The 19,629-nt window shown below is 40.8% G+C and overlaps 1 protein-coding gene across 1 annotated transcript in view; it reads right to left on the bottom strand.

Annotated features, from left to right (window-relative positions):
• Positions 1-19,629, bottom strand: part of LOC145399618 (netrin receptor UNC5C-like) — a 443,677-nt gene that overhangs the window by 7,111 nt on the left and 416,937 nt on the right. The window contains exons 15-19 of the mRNA XM_080272158.1: positions 17,469-17,640; positions 12,673-12,818; positions 5,083-5,317; positions 1,674-1,836; positions 186-367 (exon numbers count right to left, since the gene is read on the bottom strand). Coding sequence (XP_080128284.1) covers positions 196-367; positions 1,674-1,836; positions 5,083-5,317; positions 12,673-12,818; positions 17,469-17,640 — 888 coding nt within the window. The 3' untranslated portion in view covers positions 186-195. The remainder of the gene's footprint in view (positions 1-185; positions 368-1,673; positions 1,837-5,082; positions 5,318-12,672; positions 12,819-17,468; positions 17,641-19,629) is intronic.

Here is a 19,629-nt window from a genome sequence, read left to right as displayed (position 1 = left end):
TTAAAGAATGGAGCTATATGAAAAATAAGACAACAGGTTAGGGAGAGAAAAAGGAACACTACAAAGGGGGAAAGTCAGAAGGACAAGGCATCATATCCAAGTTCCACAGCAAGGAAAAATAGAAGAGCTAAGGACAGAAGGTAGGGAAAAACAAAACAAAAAAGTAAGGGTGGAAGGGTACATACCTGTAAGGCCTCATATCCAAGCACCCCCGTGACTCTCGAGGATGAGTGCTGCATCGGGGCGTCCCATCACCCTCAGTACATTGGTAAGGTCAGTGAGGGCGGTGGGCTGACGGTGTCGTGCTTCCCACAGATCCAGGATGTGCTCAGTGGGACTTGCCTTGCATGCAAAGTAGTTCAGGTACCTGTCAGGAAGACGAACATGGATCAATAGAGGGAGAATTATCATGCAGCATACTGTCCCCTTCAAGCTGGTGACATATTTTTCATTTTATTCTTCATATATTTTGACTATTCTGTTCAGTTGAGGAAAGACTTTCAAAACTGAAGGGGTTAGATATAGTCTCGTTAAACACCTTTAATACAAGAGGTCTTTTGTAAGTTCATTATAATCATCCGGTAGCAGCAATATTATACAAGAAAGAACAGCACCCAGACTGAATGGGATATAAAGTCCAACTTATCTGAGAGTTCTTTCTTCTCAGCAGTTTTCAGCAACCGTAGGGATGTATTCAGCACAGGTTTAGCTTCTAGTCCATAGAAAATAATTGTGCCATGGCCAACCTCAATATGGGGATATCTTAAGAGGATGCATGGCATAATTTGACTGGCCTGATTTTGAATAGCAAAAGATTTAGGTTTAGTGACAGGTTAATGCCACATTAGCCAAGTGGTTACAGTTGCTAGCTACAAAGCTGCTGGCCCAACAGTGTCAAGGTTTGAATCGTGATGTATGTAGCTGGCACCATTCAAATCAGGTGTCCCTTCACCTATTGTGGACTGGTGGGTAAAATGAGTAACTAGGGTAACACCTTGTGGAGGTAACTGGCAGCTGGATGATGCAGTGGCCTTGTATCACAGGATAGTGGGTGAATAACTTGCCATAAGCTCAAAGCCCTAACTTATGGAAATCAACAGTAGATATGTGCCTCAAAGCATCTGCATACCATCTTTTACTCTACCTTTTACAGGTTAGTGCAAATTTGCTGACCCATACCTACTCTGACAAATAAACTCTTGATTACTTCACTCTGTCTTCATTGTAATATCACCCTATAAACCAGAATATACCTCAGGTTACTAACTCTCACAACACAAGCAAATCTTTTACCAAAGTTTAATAATTGATCTGTGGGGCTCATGATGAGCCTAAGGCAACAACAGTAACAAAAACAAGCTGAAAGTTTAAAAACTCTGTCCAAAAGTGAATAAAACTGGATAGGGAAGGAAAAAATTGCTGAAGGGATTGAGAAAAAAAAAAGCAACAAAATTGATGGAATAAATGAATGACTGGGTGAGACAAAAAGGACAAATAACAAGTGAAACTAAGTTAAGGAGAAAGAAAAAATTAAAAGGGAATTTGAGTAAAAAGAAAAGGACAAGCCTGAAATGAGAAACAGTGAAAGGAAAAGGACTAATAAAAGGAAAAATTTGTGAAAGGAAAAGGACAAAACCACATGAAAAATTGAGTGACGTCATTGGCCTAGTCACCTGTCGACGTTGAGGCGGGCGGCTAACATGCGCCAGTCATTGCCACGTGCATTGGGTGGGTCAAGGCAGTGGCACAGTTCTGTCCGCAGCCGCTGAGGCAGGCGGAACACTCCAGGTTCAGGCGTCAGTTCCACCAACGATGAACATCCACTGCTTGAGGTTACTGCAGAATGATGGAGGTCAGTATGTGGAGAAACAGTAAAGTTAATTAAGTACATAAATAACAACACTGTAACAATATAAAAATAACAATAAAATAATTATCACTGTCATCTTCCTTATCCTTATTCTCACCAGTGATTGGGTGGGGCAGAATCCAGAAACAAGGAAAGTGGGAAAATTACGAAAAGCAGGCCCAGTGAAATGGGCCACACAACAGTTCATACATCACTCAAGCTCTGGAATTATGGCTCTGCCTCCAGGCCCTATCCACATGCACTTTTTTTTTCCTTTACTGATGAGCTTCCCACCTGCCAACCAGTTATTCTGTTGACTATCTAGATCAAAATACTGGTGCTAAACACTTGTCATAAACCCATTCATACGTGATTCATCCAATCAACTTGGTTCCCTTTTGGTTCCCTACCCTCATCATCTTCCATACCTTGCAGTCTTACACATTCATTTACCATATCCATCCACCAACTCTGACCTATCATGCTTCCTTCCACCTTCAAACTCACTCACAAATACCTTTTTCATCACATGATCCACATGCATTTTCTCCATATGACTAACTAATCAAACTCATTTCAACACTATTACCAATACTCTTCTTTACTTAACACTTTACCATCTACCCATCCATCATCCAATCCTACGTTGCCCCTATGAGGAGCACAGGAGCACGGTGCTAGGCAGTTGGTCCTGACATTTAAGATGAGAGTGGCCAGCCTCACTCATCCCTGAGTGGCATTACATGAGCAATAAACCCAAACCACCCCTTGGATATAAACCTTCATCAGCTCAATCCGACTGGAGCATAATAATTACCCACTAAACCACCAGGAGCCAAAATTTGGTTATTTGATTACCACCCAGCATGGTAAATGGTTTCCTAGTGTACAGGAAACCATTTGGCTTGTCACTCAGTGTAGAGTCACCCACACGCAGAAGGAAGAGGAAAGAATGAAGGAAAGAAATGCGGAAGAGGGAGTGTAAAGTCATCCGAGGAAAGACTGAAGGAAAGAAAGACAGAAGAGGATGGAAGGAAAGAAGGATGGAGGAGAGGAGAGGGCAGACACCCGAGAGCATCACTACATCGAGTGAGTGGATGGTGAGCGTCCCCACCTACCAGAAACATGAATCATTTTATTTCTCATCCTATCCACTCAATACACTCTGCACACACATTATTCAGCATTCATAGTCATATTTCCACTGTTCTTACTTCTGACTTTTCACAGCTACACTGCTGAGGGCACTAACAATTGCTCTTATAATCCTCCATTAATCTCCATACTACAATCAGTTTTGCTTCAAGGCCTTCATTGCATCAACTACCTTCCTTCCCTGTGCCACACTACTCTCCATTCCCTTTGTACTATACATATTCCTTTCTTTTGCAAGGCTGGGGTGCTAAAACTAACTCTCCAATGTATCTCTCTCTCTACATATACCAGCACATTATACAGAGAGTTACCCTTTTCTTAAGAACAATTGTTTTACTTGTATTATATATACATTTACTTTAAAACCTTGCCACATACATTCACAAAAACTCAGAAGAAGTCCACAAAGATTATGTTCACTATTAAGAAAGAATATACCACTTGTGTACATAAGATACAATTTATGGAGTGCAAGTCACAGCTGAGTAAGTGGAGATGTGTTACGTCAAAGCTCAGACTATGCAAAATGGATCTGCACTTTAAATCTGCACACTGGGGAGATTCCCAAGGAGGGTAACTGCAAACTTCACAGGTTAAAATATTCTATCCTAAAGCTTCACTTTCATTTCTGTAACTCTTGCTTTGGTCTCTTTAGAACTCCATTTACTTATACACTGACCAACCATGGTGACAACATCACATAACCTTGTCTCACATCAATTCTAACTAATCAGTCATTCAAACATTCATCTTCTCCTACACATGTGTCACGTCTATCATAAAAAATTTTTACCGAATTTAGAAACTTTCTCTCCACACCATGAATAAGTAACATCTTTCACAATACAGTACTTTCCTCTTCACTGTCTTATGCTTTTCCGAGATCCCTGAATGCCATAAATATCTTGCAGTCATTCTCACATATTTTCTCTTGCCTTATTGTTCTGGAAACCACCATGCTCATCACTCACTAATTAGTTTTTTCTATCAATAACCAAAAACAAACCAATCCAAACCTACCTTAACCTTCCCAGACTTAACCAAACCTAACTGAATAGCAGCAAAGCTGACTGAAAAAAACACAAAAATGAAAAAAAGCCATTATTATTATTGTCATCATCATTACCATGATCATTATTCACACATAATGATGAAGTGGGGTACCTGGTATATATTGATTATATTAAAAAAAAATAAAAATAAAACAGAACTATCCAAGTAAAATACCATATGTAACCCAAAATAATCTTATCATTGTGGCTGCATCTTCTCTTGTACATACCCAGAATAATCCTTCTGCAGTTTTCTCTCATACTGTAATCCACCTAATGGCACACAATTTTATTCGGCTGAGAGTGGATCACAGAGGCCTAAGTGCTGACACTGTCACCATTAACCCTCTCCCAGTCAGGGCAACTCTAATACTCTGTTCCAGCTGATACCAGATGACTTCATTCAGCTGAGACTGAGTCACAATAGCCTGCCAGTGACTACAAACTAAGTTTACCTGATTAAAACCAGGTCAGTGAAGAACACCTTGAACTCCTTCCCTATCTCCTGAAAGAAGATGATGAACTGCAAGAGAAAGACAACTTCAGCCTGCAGTCCATAGGGTTCACATCCATGTAAGCCCAAAGCCACAACAATGAAAACAACAACAACCGAACTTACATTAAACAAATAACTTTCTGACTGCTGGGATGTCTCAACTCAACAACATTGTCTGGTGAATGCATAATTAAATTTAAAAAGAGTAGCCGAAGCAGAGAAGGGGTTAGCTACTTGATATAGTCTTTGAGGCCCTTAGCTGCTAGGATTTCTCTAAGATGAAAAAAATCTTATGGGGCTAGCCTGAACAAAATATCCAAATGCAATATCTGCGGCAAAAAGTTAAACTACATTTGACTTATTCTACTCGGATCCAGGTTAATAAGCTAATTCCTTCCTAATTACATGCAACCAATGGATGTGCAGGTATATATGAGTGGCATGGTGGGAAAGTGGCGGTGACTGAGGCGTAGAGGAAAGACCCAACCTGGCATGACAATCTGACCAGACTTGACCCAGACTATCTTTACCGGTGGATGTGCGAGGTGGCCCAAGTGGTGTGGTGGGTGAAGGGGCAGTGACAGGGGCATAAGGAAAGTCCGAGTTGATGCGTATGACCTGCCGTTGGGTGGTGGCAGACCCCTTCTGCTGCGCCACAACCCGGCAAGAGAGTGGAGAGGCACCACTGCCCTCGGCACGACTCACACTGAAGGACACACTCACTGGCACTCCTCTTGCTCCCCAAAGTGCCTCGAAGGGGATCTCCTGTAGACCAATGAAGATATGAGGTTGTATTCTTGTCAGTTAAGAATGCTTCCTTGCACCTCTTTCTTTGTAAGTAATTTATCATTACTATTAAATCACAGCCTTAACATTCATGCTGCAGTATTTATATCCCTTTGATAATGGCATAGGTGACACAAATGACACAAGCTAATAGTAATGGTTCATATGCAGATGTACTACTGTAAAGTGGTAAGAAAGCTGTGCTAAAAAAACTCCAAAGCTGAAATGAATTTGGGTTATGTGACAGGCAGTGTGTGATGACCTAAGATCTAGAGCTATTACCAGTTATTATCATAGAGTTGACACGGCTGAGCAACAAAGAAGAGTACTGTATGGAGAATCCATCTAACCTATCCTGTAAGGTAAACAGATATAATGAAAAAAATTATGAATGATGAACAGTGGATATGGAAGATATCCCTTGGGGGAAAAACACACACTCTTCTTAGTTTATTCTTGCTGTTCATCATCATCAGGACCTCCTTTCCCACTCTAGGGCAGGGTGAGGAGTAGCAACATCCACACAGCCCAAATTTGCCCAATCCAATGGGCCATGTTTCCATTCACTCACCATTGAAGCCCCTGGAATCCTGGCTCTATCTGATACGCCAAAAACATTCACCATGTTCTGTAGCTTCACATAAATGTATCCGATTTATTCAATTAGAAAAGGTGTGTTTATACTGTGGAGGTTCATATTCTATTTTAGTGTACCCTCGCTGCCATCATTATATTATTCAATTTTGGAGAGACCATATATACTGAAGGATTTTATCCAGGCTATATCCAACCTGTTCAGTAAGTCTATCCATCCATCATCCAATCCTACATTGCCCCATGAGGAATGAAGGAGCCTGGGGCTAGACAAGATGGTCCTAACATTTAACCAGTGGATTGTGAGCCACAGCTCAGACTGGGCAGCATCACAATGCGGGCCACAGCTCATGCTGTGCTGGCCGTGCATCACCACTAACTACTCCACCCCTACCCAAACTTATGCATGGCACTACACAAAGACGGAGAGGGAGAGATTTTTTTCTTTTCATCAGATGATGCCCTGGATGTATATCTTCAAGTTAAAAAAAAAAAAAAAAAAAAATCATTTTTCACTACTCCCATACATGGCCTTACGCAAAGACAGAGAGAGATTTTTCTTTTTACCAGATGATGCCCTGCATGTTTCTCTTCAAATTTATAATAAACAAAAACTAAGAAAAAAAATCACTTTTTTTCCCTTGTTTTTTGCACACCATGGGGTGGGATAAAAAAGTGTAATTGCGCAATCCACGAGTTAAGTTGAGAGTGGCCAGCCTCACTCATCCCTAAGTGGCATTACAATCAATCAATTCAATCATTTCCTGTGGCACTCCACGGGATGCATAGGGCCTCAATGAACTCTCTCCACCAATATTTGTCTCTTGCCATCTCCTTCAGGTCCCACCAACACTCCTCTCCTGCTTCTTTTTTCATTGTCCTCAACCAGGTTTCCCTCGGCCTACCTCTACCTCTTCTTCCTCTAGCAATCCACTCTGGCACATCCTGTATTAAACAACCTTCTTTTCTGTATATGTGCCCCAGCCACTTCCAGCGAGACAGTCTCACATATTCATTAACTGGTTCCACTCTCGTAATATCCCTTACTCTTTCATTTGTAACTCTGTCTTGCCACTTTACCCCAAGAATCCTTCTCAGTATTTTATTCTCAAATCCTAATACTTTCTGATCTGTTGCAATTGTACTGTACCATGACTCATGCCCGTAAATTAAAATTGGTCTAACCATGGACTTGTAAATTTTCACTTTAGTATGTACCGAAAGCATATTATTATGCCAAACAGATTTCAACATTCCAACAGCTCGCCAAGCCTGTCTAATCCTCTCCTCAATTTCATTGTTTAATGATCCATTAGATGATACAATCGTTCCCAGATATTTAAAGTTTTCTACATTCTTCACCACATTATTCCCAATTACACAATCGATTTGGTTCTCCACGTTCATATTAATAATTTCAGTCTTTCCACAATTTATTACCAATCCCACTTTTTCTCCTTCCTCCACCAGACAATCGAGCACCCTCTGCATCTCGTAAATACTTCCGCAAATCAGTACAATATCATCAGCATAGTCCAAATCCATCAGCTTCTTATTTTCTGTCCAGTTAATTCCTGCACCTGTTCTCCTTACAACCTTTTTCATAACATAATCCATAACCAAAACAAACAACAATGGCGAAAGAACTCCTCCTTGAATCACTCCTGACCTAATTTGAAATGGATCACTCAAAGAACCATCCACCATTACCTTACAAAAAGTACCTTCATGCAGGCTTCTAATAATATTTACAAACTTTTCTGGTATACCATAGAATCTCAAAATTTTCAACATAGCTCCACGTGAAACACTATCAAACGCCTTTTCAAAATCCACAAAACACATGTTAAGTGGCATTTTCATCTCATTAGCTTGTTGCATTAGATGCCTTACAATAAAAATCTGATCATTACAACCTCTCTTTCTAAATCCCGCTTGTTCTTCTCTTAAAATTTTTATCAATTACTGGCTCTATTCTGTTCAACAAGATTTTGGAAAAGACTTTTGCAACTACAGGTGTCAAAGTTATCCCTCCAATTGCCACACACACTTAAATCTCCCTTTTTTGGTATTTTTATAATCACTCCATTTTTCCACTCTTCTGGAATTCCACCATTATCCCAAGCCACATTAAAAAGTTTCAAAAGCGCATTCATCAACTCGTCATTTTCCACCTTAAGCATTTCAGGGAATATTCCATCCTCACCTGGAGCCTTAAAATTCTTTAACTCCTTTATAGATTTTGCTACCTCTTCCAAAGTTATATCCCCTGTTTCTATCTGCAAATCTCTCTCGGCTGGCAAAATGTCCTCTTCAGCTGGGATTGGTCTATTTAGAACAGATTCAAAGTGCTCTTTCCATCTTCTTTTATATCCAAATCTTTAGTCATTAAATTACCATTTCTATCTCGTACAGGTATTTCCTTCCTTCTCCTTTCAGTCCCAGTTAACTCCTTTATGGCCTGATACGCTACTCTTGTGCTCTGACCGTCATTTTTACTTAATTTAATTTCTGTCTCTGTCGCCTTTTCATCATATAGTCTCCTCTTATCACGTCTAACGAGTCTTTTTACTTCAGAATGTAAACTCCAGTACTTTGCTCTAAGTACTTCAGCTACCTGGCCATCAACATGTTGTTCTTCACTTCTTAACTTAGCCTCTTTCCTTTTCTGAATTACATTCCATGTTTCATCTGACATCCACTTTTTCCTTCTCGCTTTTCCCTTTTTCTTAATAGTAACCTTAGCACTCTCATGCAAAACCTCTTTTACCTCTCTCCACATTTGATTAATATCATTGTCTTCAGATTCCATCAAAGTCTGCAGGACTAGAAACCTGTTTCTACATTCGCACCGAAACTTTTCCCTCGTGCTCTCATCACTTCTCAACTCATCAAAATCATAATTATTACCTCCTGTACAATTACCATTAACGTTTCTCTTAAGTTTTATTTTAATCTTTGACACAACAAGTTGATGATCACTACCTATATCTGCCCCCCTCCTTACGCAAACACCTTGCAAATAACTTCTATGCCTTCTGCTAATTGCAATGTGGTCAATCTGGTTACAATATTTACCACATGGTGAAATCCAAGTAGTCTTATGTATTTTTCTATGCTCAAAGATAGTTCCACCAATGATAAGGTCATTTGCCAAACAAAAGCTTGCAAGTCGCACCCCATTTTCGTTTCTCATACCAACACCCTCCTTACCCATACAGTCTTCAAAGCCATCCCTACTACTGCCGACAATCGCATTAAAATCACCAATGCAAACTAACACATCATGTCTTGCCACTCTATTCACTACATCGTGCAGCTTCTCATAAAAGTCATCCTTCATTTCATCAGCAGCCTCATTTGTCGGAGCGTACCCTACAACCATACTGATATTACCATTGTCAGATTTTAAGCGAGCATAAAGCAAGCGCTCATTAATTGGTTCAAACTCACATAGTGCCTTGCAAGCATCTCTACTCAGCAGTAAGCCTACTCCTTGGTAATGATTTCCATCACTCCTACCAGAAACCAACATAGTAATACCATCTTCCAAATTCATTTTATCAACTCCAAGCAACCTCGTTTCTGTAAAAGCACAAATATCCATCTTGTATTCCTTGAACACTGAAATAAGTTCTTCCATTTTACCAGCCTGATTGAGAGTTCGAACATTCCAGTTTCCTATTCTTAAGGTTCTTTTCGGATTTATGAACTTATTTCTACACCGTGGGATTCTTAGCACCCCCTGCCCACTTAAGGGCTGCACGGAACTGAGGGCCATTGCTTCGTCACCAGAGTTCATCAAGATTTCTTAGGCAGTAAAATTTTTTTACCCTGGAGCCAATGCCAGTGCCTCGCAGGAACCAGACAGTGGAGAGAGGAAATTAACTAAATGAAAGTAAAATGCAGAGGGTTTGGACAGACAAAGTACAAGGGAAAGAAAGAGAGCAAAAAGAATGTAGATAAAAGTGTCCCTTTTAGTCGCCTCTTACGACAAGCAGGGAATACTGGGGAAGTATTCTATCCCCCCTTCCCCAGGGGGGGCATTACATTAGCAATAAATCCCAACCACCCCTTGGATATAAACCAACACCAGCTCAGCCCGATTGGAACCCCATAATTACCCACTAAACCACCAAGCACCAAAATTTGGTTATATGGTTACCACACAATGTAGTAAATGGTTTCCTGATGTACAGGAAACCATTTGTCTTGTCATTCAGTGTAGAGTCAACCACAGGCAGAAGGAAGAGGAAAGAATGAAGGAAAGAAAGACAGAAGAGGGAGTGTAAAGTCAGCTGTAGGCAGGACGAGGAAAAAATGAAGGAAAGAAAGAAAGACGAGGATGGAAGGAAAGATGGATGGAGGAGAGGAAAGGGCAGACATCACAGAGCACCTATGCTGAATATAAATCTTCAAGGGATAACAAAAACAAAATGAAAAAGATGTTTCTAGGCTGAATGGGAAAAGGCAGAGTTACAGAGATCCATCATGAGAACAGCAGATGCAGGAATAAAAATAAAGCATAATAAAAATAAGTGTGGGATTTTAACTTCCCCATATGCTGATGATGGTTTAACATTGACAGAGAATTATTAGCAGTTTCAAAATAGTACATAAATCTGGCTATACTGTATAAGCAGAGGTAGAAGCTGAAGGTTAATATTAGTACTGTATAAGTAAGGTTACAAGTATGAGAAGAAATTATAAGAAATTACTGATTTCAAGCCACATATAGCATACAATGAGAGATGAACTAAAGAACAAAAATGGAAAAAAAAAAAAAAAAAAAACACGTTTGAGAGGATGTACAAGAGAACTAAACAGTGTTCTGGATGAGGAACTGGCTGACTGGGATGTGAAGAAGTCATTAAGAGATAGTGTTCTTTTGCCAAGTACCACGTACTGGTGTGAAAATGAGTGCCAAGTACTGTATAGGAATAAGAGATAGTGTTCTTTTGCCAAGTACCACGTACTGGTGTGAAAATGAGTGCCAAGTACTGTATAGGAATATCAGTCTAATGGCTGAGGTTATTTTTTTTTATCAGCAATTTCACTACAGGGAAGTGCACATACATTCAGGTGGGCACATGCTCATACAATATAATGACACATTGTGTGTGCTGAGGGCTATAACTATGACTAACTTTTCTGCATTTTATGAACACTTATATAAACTAATTTATTGTAGATTACCTTCTTCCTCAAACAGTAACTGTAGTATTAAAAAAAAAATCATAGTGATGTACAGTTACGTAGGTGCGTTAGTGTCCACACTAATGCATCGGTGTGACACTTTGATTAGGAATAAGAGCAAAAAGTAAAAAATAGGAGTGGTGAAATGGAATTAATGTTAGCTTACTGTGTAGAGTGGATAGCATGAAAAAATATTACCTGAGTTAGGAAGTCCAATGAGAGCATGGTATTATATACAAGTAGAGTGCTCCCTATGTGTCAACAAGTGGGTTGGTGAAGGGTTAGTGCCCCTCCCCTTAAAACAACTAACTCAAAGTCAACTGGCCACCCCTTACGGGATTATGGCATCTGGCAATAGATAGATAGAAACTAGATATTGTCATGGAGAAAGAGACTGATGAAGACAGGATTGACAATAGGGTAGGTCTATAATGTGAGTGGGCTTAAATGTGGGAGATGCGGCAGATCAAGATAATGGACACATACTGTACGGTAAATGAGTGTGTACAAAAGCAAGGAGGCTTATGGAACTTGATAAGGCTTGGGAAATTGTTATGGCATAGAGATGGATGAATGCATTTTGTACAGATGATCAAATGACAAGCATATGGTCTCCAACTTTTTATCTGAGAGCTGATGGACAGGCTCTGCCTATGTAATGCACATTTGTTGAGAAAAATACTGTACATACATGGTTATGCCAGTGAGATGCAGACTACCTTTATGGGGGCTTAACTGGTGTGAATGAGAATCTGGCTCATTTCAATGGACAAGATATTACATGCTGCCCCATTCATGCTTTTTCTTTCCTTTGTTTTCTGGACCCTACAGTACATCACCTCATCCTGGGATGGGGAAAGATGATGATGATGATGATACTGTAGTATAAATAATGAACATTCTAACATCTGACTTGCTTCTCTATGCACAGACCAAGTCACATTATTCCCAATATCCCCTGCACAAAGACATTTTCTGAAACAAGAATTTTTATTTAAGATAAGGATAGTTCTTCAACAGTTAACAACCCACTTTGTACGATCCTACAATAACAGTAGCAGTCTCCTTGGAACACGTCATGCTGTGCACCTACTATGCCTCAGCCAGTTACAAGGCAGGGTGGATTAGATGAAAAGACTAAGGGTGAAGCAATGGTGACTGCCAAGTCCTGGGGCTTTAAGGAGGGCACTTCTCTCAAAGATGGCAATTGGGCAGATGCTCAAGCATCAGCTGGTGCCTATATGTGCACATGCCTGTTATATATGTACAATATATACCTTACGGTGATATCCTTTTCCTACTTCTGGAACCTATTTATTCCTCTGAGATAGCAGGAGGTTTCATCACCATCATCGCAATCATAATCATAATCATCACCATGATGATGATGATGATGATGATGATGATGATGATGATGACAACAATGATAATAATGACAATGACAATGATAATGATGAAAAAGATGCTGCTGCAGCTGATGATGATGAGGAGGAGGAACGTGATATGACTGATGATACCTATAATACAACCTCCTTGATGCTGACCTTATAGTGTGTGCCTGGTCTGATGAACCATCCAGGGGCAAGGTCATCAAGGGTGAGACAGAGGTTGGAGCCACAGTCCTGAAGCAGCAACACCTTAGGCTTGTCCAGCAGGCTTGCACCGCGCCCTCGCTCCTGACGACGCACACCTGAAGTATGGTGTGTATGTTAACTACAGTAACATATTTTACAGTACTAGTACAATTTGTGACTAACCATGATTTTTTTTCAATTTAATTTAGCATAATAATACCATCTCTCCATCTTCAGTAATGAGTTGTAACAACAGCTTAATACAGTACTTGAATATGATGTTAATTATAAATAACTGCTCATTATCATCATCATCATCATGATAAACAAGCACTTCATCATCATCATCATCATCATCATCATCATCATCCAGACCTCCTTTCCCACCCTAGGGCAGGGTGAGGAGTAGCAATGTCCAGACAGCCCAAATTTGCCCAATCCAATGGGCCATGCTTCCATTCACTCATCATTCAAGCCCCAAGAATCCTGGCTCTATCAGATGCGCCAAAAACATTCACCAAGTTCTGTAGCTTCACTTATATATATCCGACAGAGTCAATCCGGACGCTGCCACATTATAACGGGGTACCAAATCGCTGACCATGCACTTCTCCTCACAACATTCATCCAGCCAGCTCGATCTCTTGTCATTTCCCTAGCCTCACCAACTTCATAACCTCTCTTCCTCACACACTCATCCACCATAGCTCTCCACCTTCTCCTTGGCCTACCTCGCCTCCTCGCTCCTTCAAATTCGCTCAGATATACCTTTTTCACCACTCTATTGTTATCCATTCTCTCCACATGACCATACCATCTCAGTACACTCTCTTCGATTCTAGTGTCTACAGACTTCCTCACTCCACATCTTTCACGAATCGCATTATTTCGTATCCTATCCACTCTCTGTACTCCACATACATTCCTCAGCAGTCCCATCTCCACTGCTGTTACTCTTGACTATTCATTTTCATGCCACACCATAGTTTCACATCCATATGTTAAAGTTGGCACTAACACTCCTTCATGTAAGTCTCGTGCAGCTGCAACACTCAAGCCTCTGTTTCTTATCATGGCCTTCATTACACCAGCAAATTTTCTTCTTTGTCTCACTCTACTTTCCACTTCTTTGCACATTTTCCTCTCTTTTCTATCACTGTACCCAGGCATTTGAACTCTCTCACCAATTCGTCTCTCTCCATTCAATGTAACATCGCACTGGGAGTCACATTCTCTCTAAATAACCATCACTTAACTCTCTTCAACATTTACTCTCAAGGCACAGCACTCACAGACATCAGCAAAAATCTGCACTAGCCTACCCAGTTCTTGTCTGGTATTTGCAAGTAATAATGCATCATCAGCATACAACAAATTTGAGAAATTCCATCCATCACCATTCATTACCAATGCCATCCCCCTCTCCATTACTTGTGTTTTTACTTCTCACATCACCCCATTCATATATATACTGAACAACCATGGGGACATCACACAACCTTGTTGCACGCCCACACCAATCGTGAACCATTCACTTAGAAGCCCATTAACACTTACACGAGCTTCACTACCATCATAAAAACTCATGATGGCACCTGGCAGCTTACCATCTACTGTACAGTATACCATAAATGAGCAAAACTTTCCACAATCCTTCTCTGTCTATTTTGTTGTATGTTTTTTCTGGATCCACGAATACCATAAACACCTTATGATACTTCTCACAAGCCTTCTCTGCTATATGTCTCACTGCAAATGTTTTATCTACACATCCTCTGCCACTCCTAAAGCCACCCTGTTCATCACTCACTAGGACTTCTGATCTCTCTCTTACTTTCTCTATAATAATTCTTCCATATACCTTCTGTACCACACTCAATGAACTTATGCCACAATAAATCTAGCACTCACTTCGCTCACCTTTCTTTTTTTTGTATAGGGATACAATCACACCCTTTTCCACTCTGCTGGCACAGTTTCACTCATCCATGCATTGTTACATATCTCCAACAAACACTTCATACTACTCTCTCCATTACATTTAATCATCTCTGCGTACACCTCATCAATCCCAGCTGCTTTCCCATTTTTCAGCCACTTCACAGCACTGTTCACCTGTGTGAGTGTCACGTCTCCTGGCACTGCATTCCTACTCTGCACACCCCCAAAACCAATTGTGTTTACAGCCGCTCTGCTCTCTCTATTCCTATACATCAAGCTTTCAAAATTTTCTCTCCATCTGCTCTTTACTTCATCCTCATGGGTTAATAATCACCACCTACATCCTCCACACCATCACATTTCTTTCTGCTTTTACTTCTACATTTCTGCACCTCTTTCCAGAATAAGTTCCTATTTTCTGGGTAGTTTTCATTCATTTTTCTTCCTAGATCATCATTTACCTCCTCCTTTTTCTCTTCATTAGCCTCTTTACATGCTTCTTGCTCTCAACATATTCAGTTCTGATTTCAATTGAACCCCTGTCCTGTAACCACTTTAGCCACTTCTTCCTCTTTTCCTCCACTGCTCTCTTAACCTAATCATCCAACCATGCCATAACTTTCTTCTTCATTGTTACTCTTGCCACACCACACACCGCTTTATCATTTCTAACTAAGCAATCCCTATATGCATTCCACAGGCTGTCCAGATCCATTTTATTCCAATTCAATGATTCTAACTCCTCCCCTACTCTGGTCCTGTATTCATCTGCCATTTCTTTCATCCTCAGCTTCTCAACTTTCAGTCTTTCTCCCTGACTGCTCCTCTCTCTCCTGATCCACCTCTCTCCTCTCAGCTTGATCTTGCATACCACATTCATATGATCTGACAGACCACACTGTCCTCTCACAGACCTCGTACCAGCAACCATTCCCATCATCGACCTCTCTACGAGCACAGAATCAATCAGGCTTCTTTCAGCACGATCCCCGTTCCCTATATACCATGTATATTTATGTGCATTTTTGTGATTGAAATATGATTTACAAATGCACAAACTCCTTTCCTGACACATATCAGTCAGTCGCTTTCCAATATCATTTTCTCCTAGTACCCCATTACAACCCACTATGTTATCCTCAGGACCAGTGCATACTCTTCCATTCATATCACCCATTACAATCACTTTATAGCTCCTGGGCATTTCTCCCACTGTTTGATCCAGCTCATCCCAAAACCTGTCTTTCTCTCTCTCACTCCTGTCCTCACATGGTACATATGCTACAACCACCGCCACTTTCACCTTTTCAAACTTGAAGTTGACAAACATACACCTCGAGCTGACACATTTGTAGTCTCTCATTCCATGCTGCCACACCTCATTCATCAACAAAACAACTCCTTCCTTGCATCTTCCTTGCCCATTCATGCCCAATCTTACACATTTCACACCCTCCCACTCCTCCACTTCACACTCTTTCATCTTTGTTTCACACAATGCCATCACGGCATATCTCACACTCTTGAACACATTCACCACTTCCATCCTCTTGCTCTCCTCATTCACACCTCTCACATTCCACATGGTCAAGAAAATCTGCCCATTTGGTTGAGGCCCTAGGTAGGTATTGGGCCCTCTGAAACAACTGCTATGATTAAGTGAATTTGGATAGGGGAATCTGGGGGACACTTAACCCGGTCAAAAACCCCATTTACATGGTTACCACATAGCATAGTAAATGGTTTCCTGGGTACAGGAAACCGTTTTGCTTGTCACTCAGTGTAGAGATCATAAGGTATCCCTACAATGAGTGAGTGGATGAAGGGCACCCCCATCCACCACCCAGACAACAAGTGCCACAGAAAGAATATATGGCCAGAGCACTGTCCTTTTCCATAGCAACCTGATATATGCTGAATTAAGGTGAAAGAACAATACCTTCCTGCTCTCTGAATCTGGGTGAAGGCCTGTTTAACTTCTTAATAATGTACTGTCTATCTATAGCCAGATGCCATAATCCCATAAGGGGTGGCCGTTTGACTTTGAGTTAGTTCTTTTACGGAGAATGGCACAAACCATCCGTCAACCCACTTGCTGACAAGTAGGGAACACATTTGGTTGGTTATATGGTTACCACTCTTTGTAAATGGTTTCCTGGCTTACAGGAAACCATTAGGCCTGTCACTCAATATAAAGCCATCTGAAAAGGAAAGAATAATAAAAAGTGACAGGAAAGATGGGAGAAATAGGAAGAGAGGAGGGCAGACACAGAAGAAGAATGATAAAGGAAGAAGCAGGTAACACTACATCAAGCGAGTGGATGATAGCCGCCACAACCTACTTCTTAATATCACATGGTCATTTTGGTCCAACGGAGGAGAACCCTCTCATATATTAAGGGGTTAACTAAGGTTGTATCCAACCCCTATAATTTAAAAAGTCTCTCTTATGCTGACGAAAACAATTAGGAGACTGAGATGAACCAAATCAACAGGAAATGGAAAAGTAAAATGAAAACATCATCCCCAAACCTCACTAGGGATTTGGCAGGGGGAGGAGGGGATACAGGAAAGAAAGGAGAGAGGAAATGAATGGCACAAGGGGAGAGGGAAGAAAACAGAAGAGTGGAAGGGATGAAAACAATGCAGGAAGGAAGGCAAGCGAAAAGAAAGGCAGAAGAAAAGGAATTGCAGTACACAGTGTCTCAAGTGAATACTCTTTCACAGGAACTTAGTCAGAATCAGGAGCTATGTGTGGCATTTTCTGCTGATTAAAACTTAATCTTCATGATTTTTTTTTTCTTACAACATGGCCCAATACTGACCAGCAAGAGCAGCAGCAGTGTGTTGTATGACATGCAGTGTGACGGTGAGTGTGCCGGCTGGTGTGGGTGGAGGAGCTGCTGCAACCACCCTCACCTGCTTCACCGCTGCACTCGATCCAGCACTCTCACCCACCAGCACGAACTTCTGTAGCGTTTCTGTCATCATGTGCACCTGAAGGGGACAGACACTGGGATTAGCGAGATATACAAATATCAACAGTGCCAAGAGGCAACTGTACCTACATAAACATAAATAAAAGGCAAGTCAAATCTATATGAGAATAAATGGTTGGGATATTGGTGCGATGGTGGAAATTGATGCTGACTTCATGAAAAAGTGAGATACTAGGCCCAAGAACCAACCATCACATTGTTTACCTCCTACAGATAAATGTATACTCCTTCACTGAATATTTCTTTTATACTGTACTTTACTGAAAGGTACAATAAGATCGGCCAGAAAAAGGGGGATATGATGGTATGATAAGATCAGTGAGACAAGGAAGAGGAGACAGAGATGTGAGGGTGGGATGAGAAAGCAGTGCAGGGAGATGGGATGAGATAAGAGAAAGAGGGTGCCAAGAGGATGGGATACAGTTGGGTAAAGGAAAGGTTATCACAGATACTATGGTGTCTGGCTTGACCCAACACTCTATCCCACCCACACAAACTTCTGTGCACCTCTGTTATGCACCTACTGGGAGCAAGAAGACTGGGTCAAGAAGATAACAACTCCTATATTCTAATGAGTTTGGGAGACCTTCTAAGTAATTTATTTTGAACATTACTCCTCAGTACAGGATATTCTGTTTTGTGCCATTTACATACAATGATTACACAAACAAACAAGAGAATATCAACATGCCATATGCAGAAATAAACTAGTTTGGAAGAGGTACAAGAATGCCTCCCTAACTGGAGAAGAACATGGGCCTATAAATCCTTGTGGAGGGAATGAATTATGAGAGACTGGTGTGCATGTCAGAGAGAGAGAGAGAGAGAGAGAGAGAAGAGCAGTGATGTCGCTACGATTCTTAAACTGGGGTGGTAAAGAGGTGATCAGACACATTTTAGGGAGGGTTAGTGCCAAATTGGTCACTCCTTCAGTTTAGGACACATTCTTGCACCTTTTCCTTACCAGTTTACTTCAGCTTATGGTATATTAAGGATAAGATGTAAGGGTTACATGAGTGAGGAGGATGTGAATTGGAGAAAAGGCTGCCTGATGGCACATGCCACAGTGACATGGAGGCAATTCACATGTGGCCATACCTTCCACGACTAAGGCATCTGGCTCCTGACTGATGGACAGACAAACAAGTATACAGTATATATCAATAATACAGTATTGTCTATTATAGTTCCACTGTTAGTTATAAGAGCTGATTATTACCTTCCCCCACCTGCAATACTGGTTATATGAAAATGTTGTAATTTTTTGGAATAAATCCCTGAAAAATTATTATGACTACATACAGAATCAAAGAGGGCAGAGCAAGTGGAGATGTAAAAGTGGAATGAGTTAACACTGTGGGAGGGTGATATGAATTAATCCCTAGAAACCAGGTCATGTCCTCTGTACTTTACCCTTGCTTCTAGAAGGCTATTTTATTCAGCTTAGGAGAGTCCTTTAGTGGCAAAGTTAATAAAGACTAATTCTACCCATCTCATTTAAACAACGTATCCTAAACTGGGCAAAATTGTCTGTAGCTAACAAAAATAAAATAAAGAATATGAGAGGCTTCAAGAGGTTAAAGTAGAAAGAGAATGGCTTGTGGCTGGGCTGCAATTGGGTCGAAAGAGGCTGTCATTGATGATGGGATCCTTGGCTCGGTAAAAAATTGAGCCCACTGCATTAAAAAATTTGTCCACTTCAGCACAGCACTCCTTGAGATTACATGTAGATGCTAGGCTGAAGGATACTCTGTGTTTTAGAGGGAGGTGCAGGAGGTGATTGCACTGTATTATGTGCAGTGGCATCAGAGCAGGGAATAGAGTGGGTTGTGTATGAAATGTACAGTATTTTGTTTTGGTACTGGTGTACAAATGGTAATGGCTGCATGGCAGTTTCAGCCTACCATTTTGATATTTGGCAATTTAAATTCATTTCTGTGGGAAGGGAAGTTCTGCATAGCTTATTTCCAGGAAGCATATGAAATAC

This window comes from Coenobita brevimanus, chromosome 50 (genome assembly GCF_032717465.1).
Source record: "Coenobita brevimanus isolate Jiangsu-jjx chromosome 50, ASM3271746v2, whole genome shotgun sequence".
NCBI lineage: Eukaryota > Metazoa > Arthropoda > Malacostraca > Decapoda > Coenobitidae > Coenobita > Coenobita brevimanus.
This window is presented reverse-complemented; position numbering and strand designations above follow the sequence as displayed.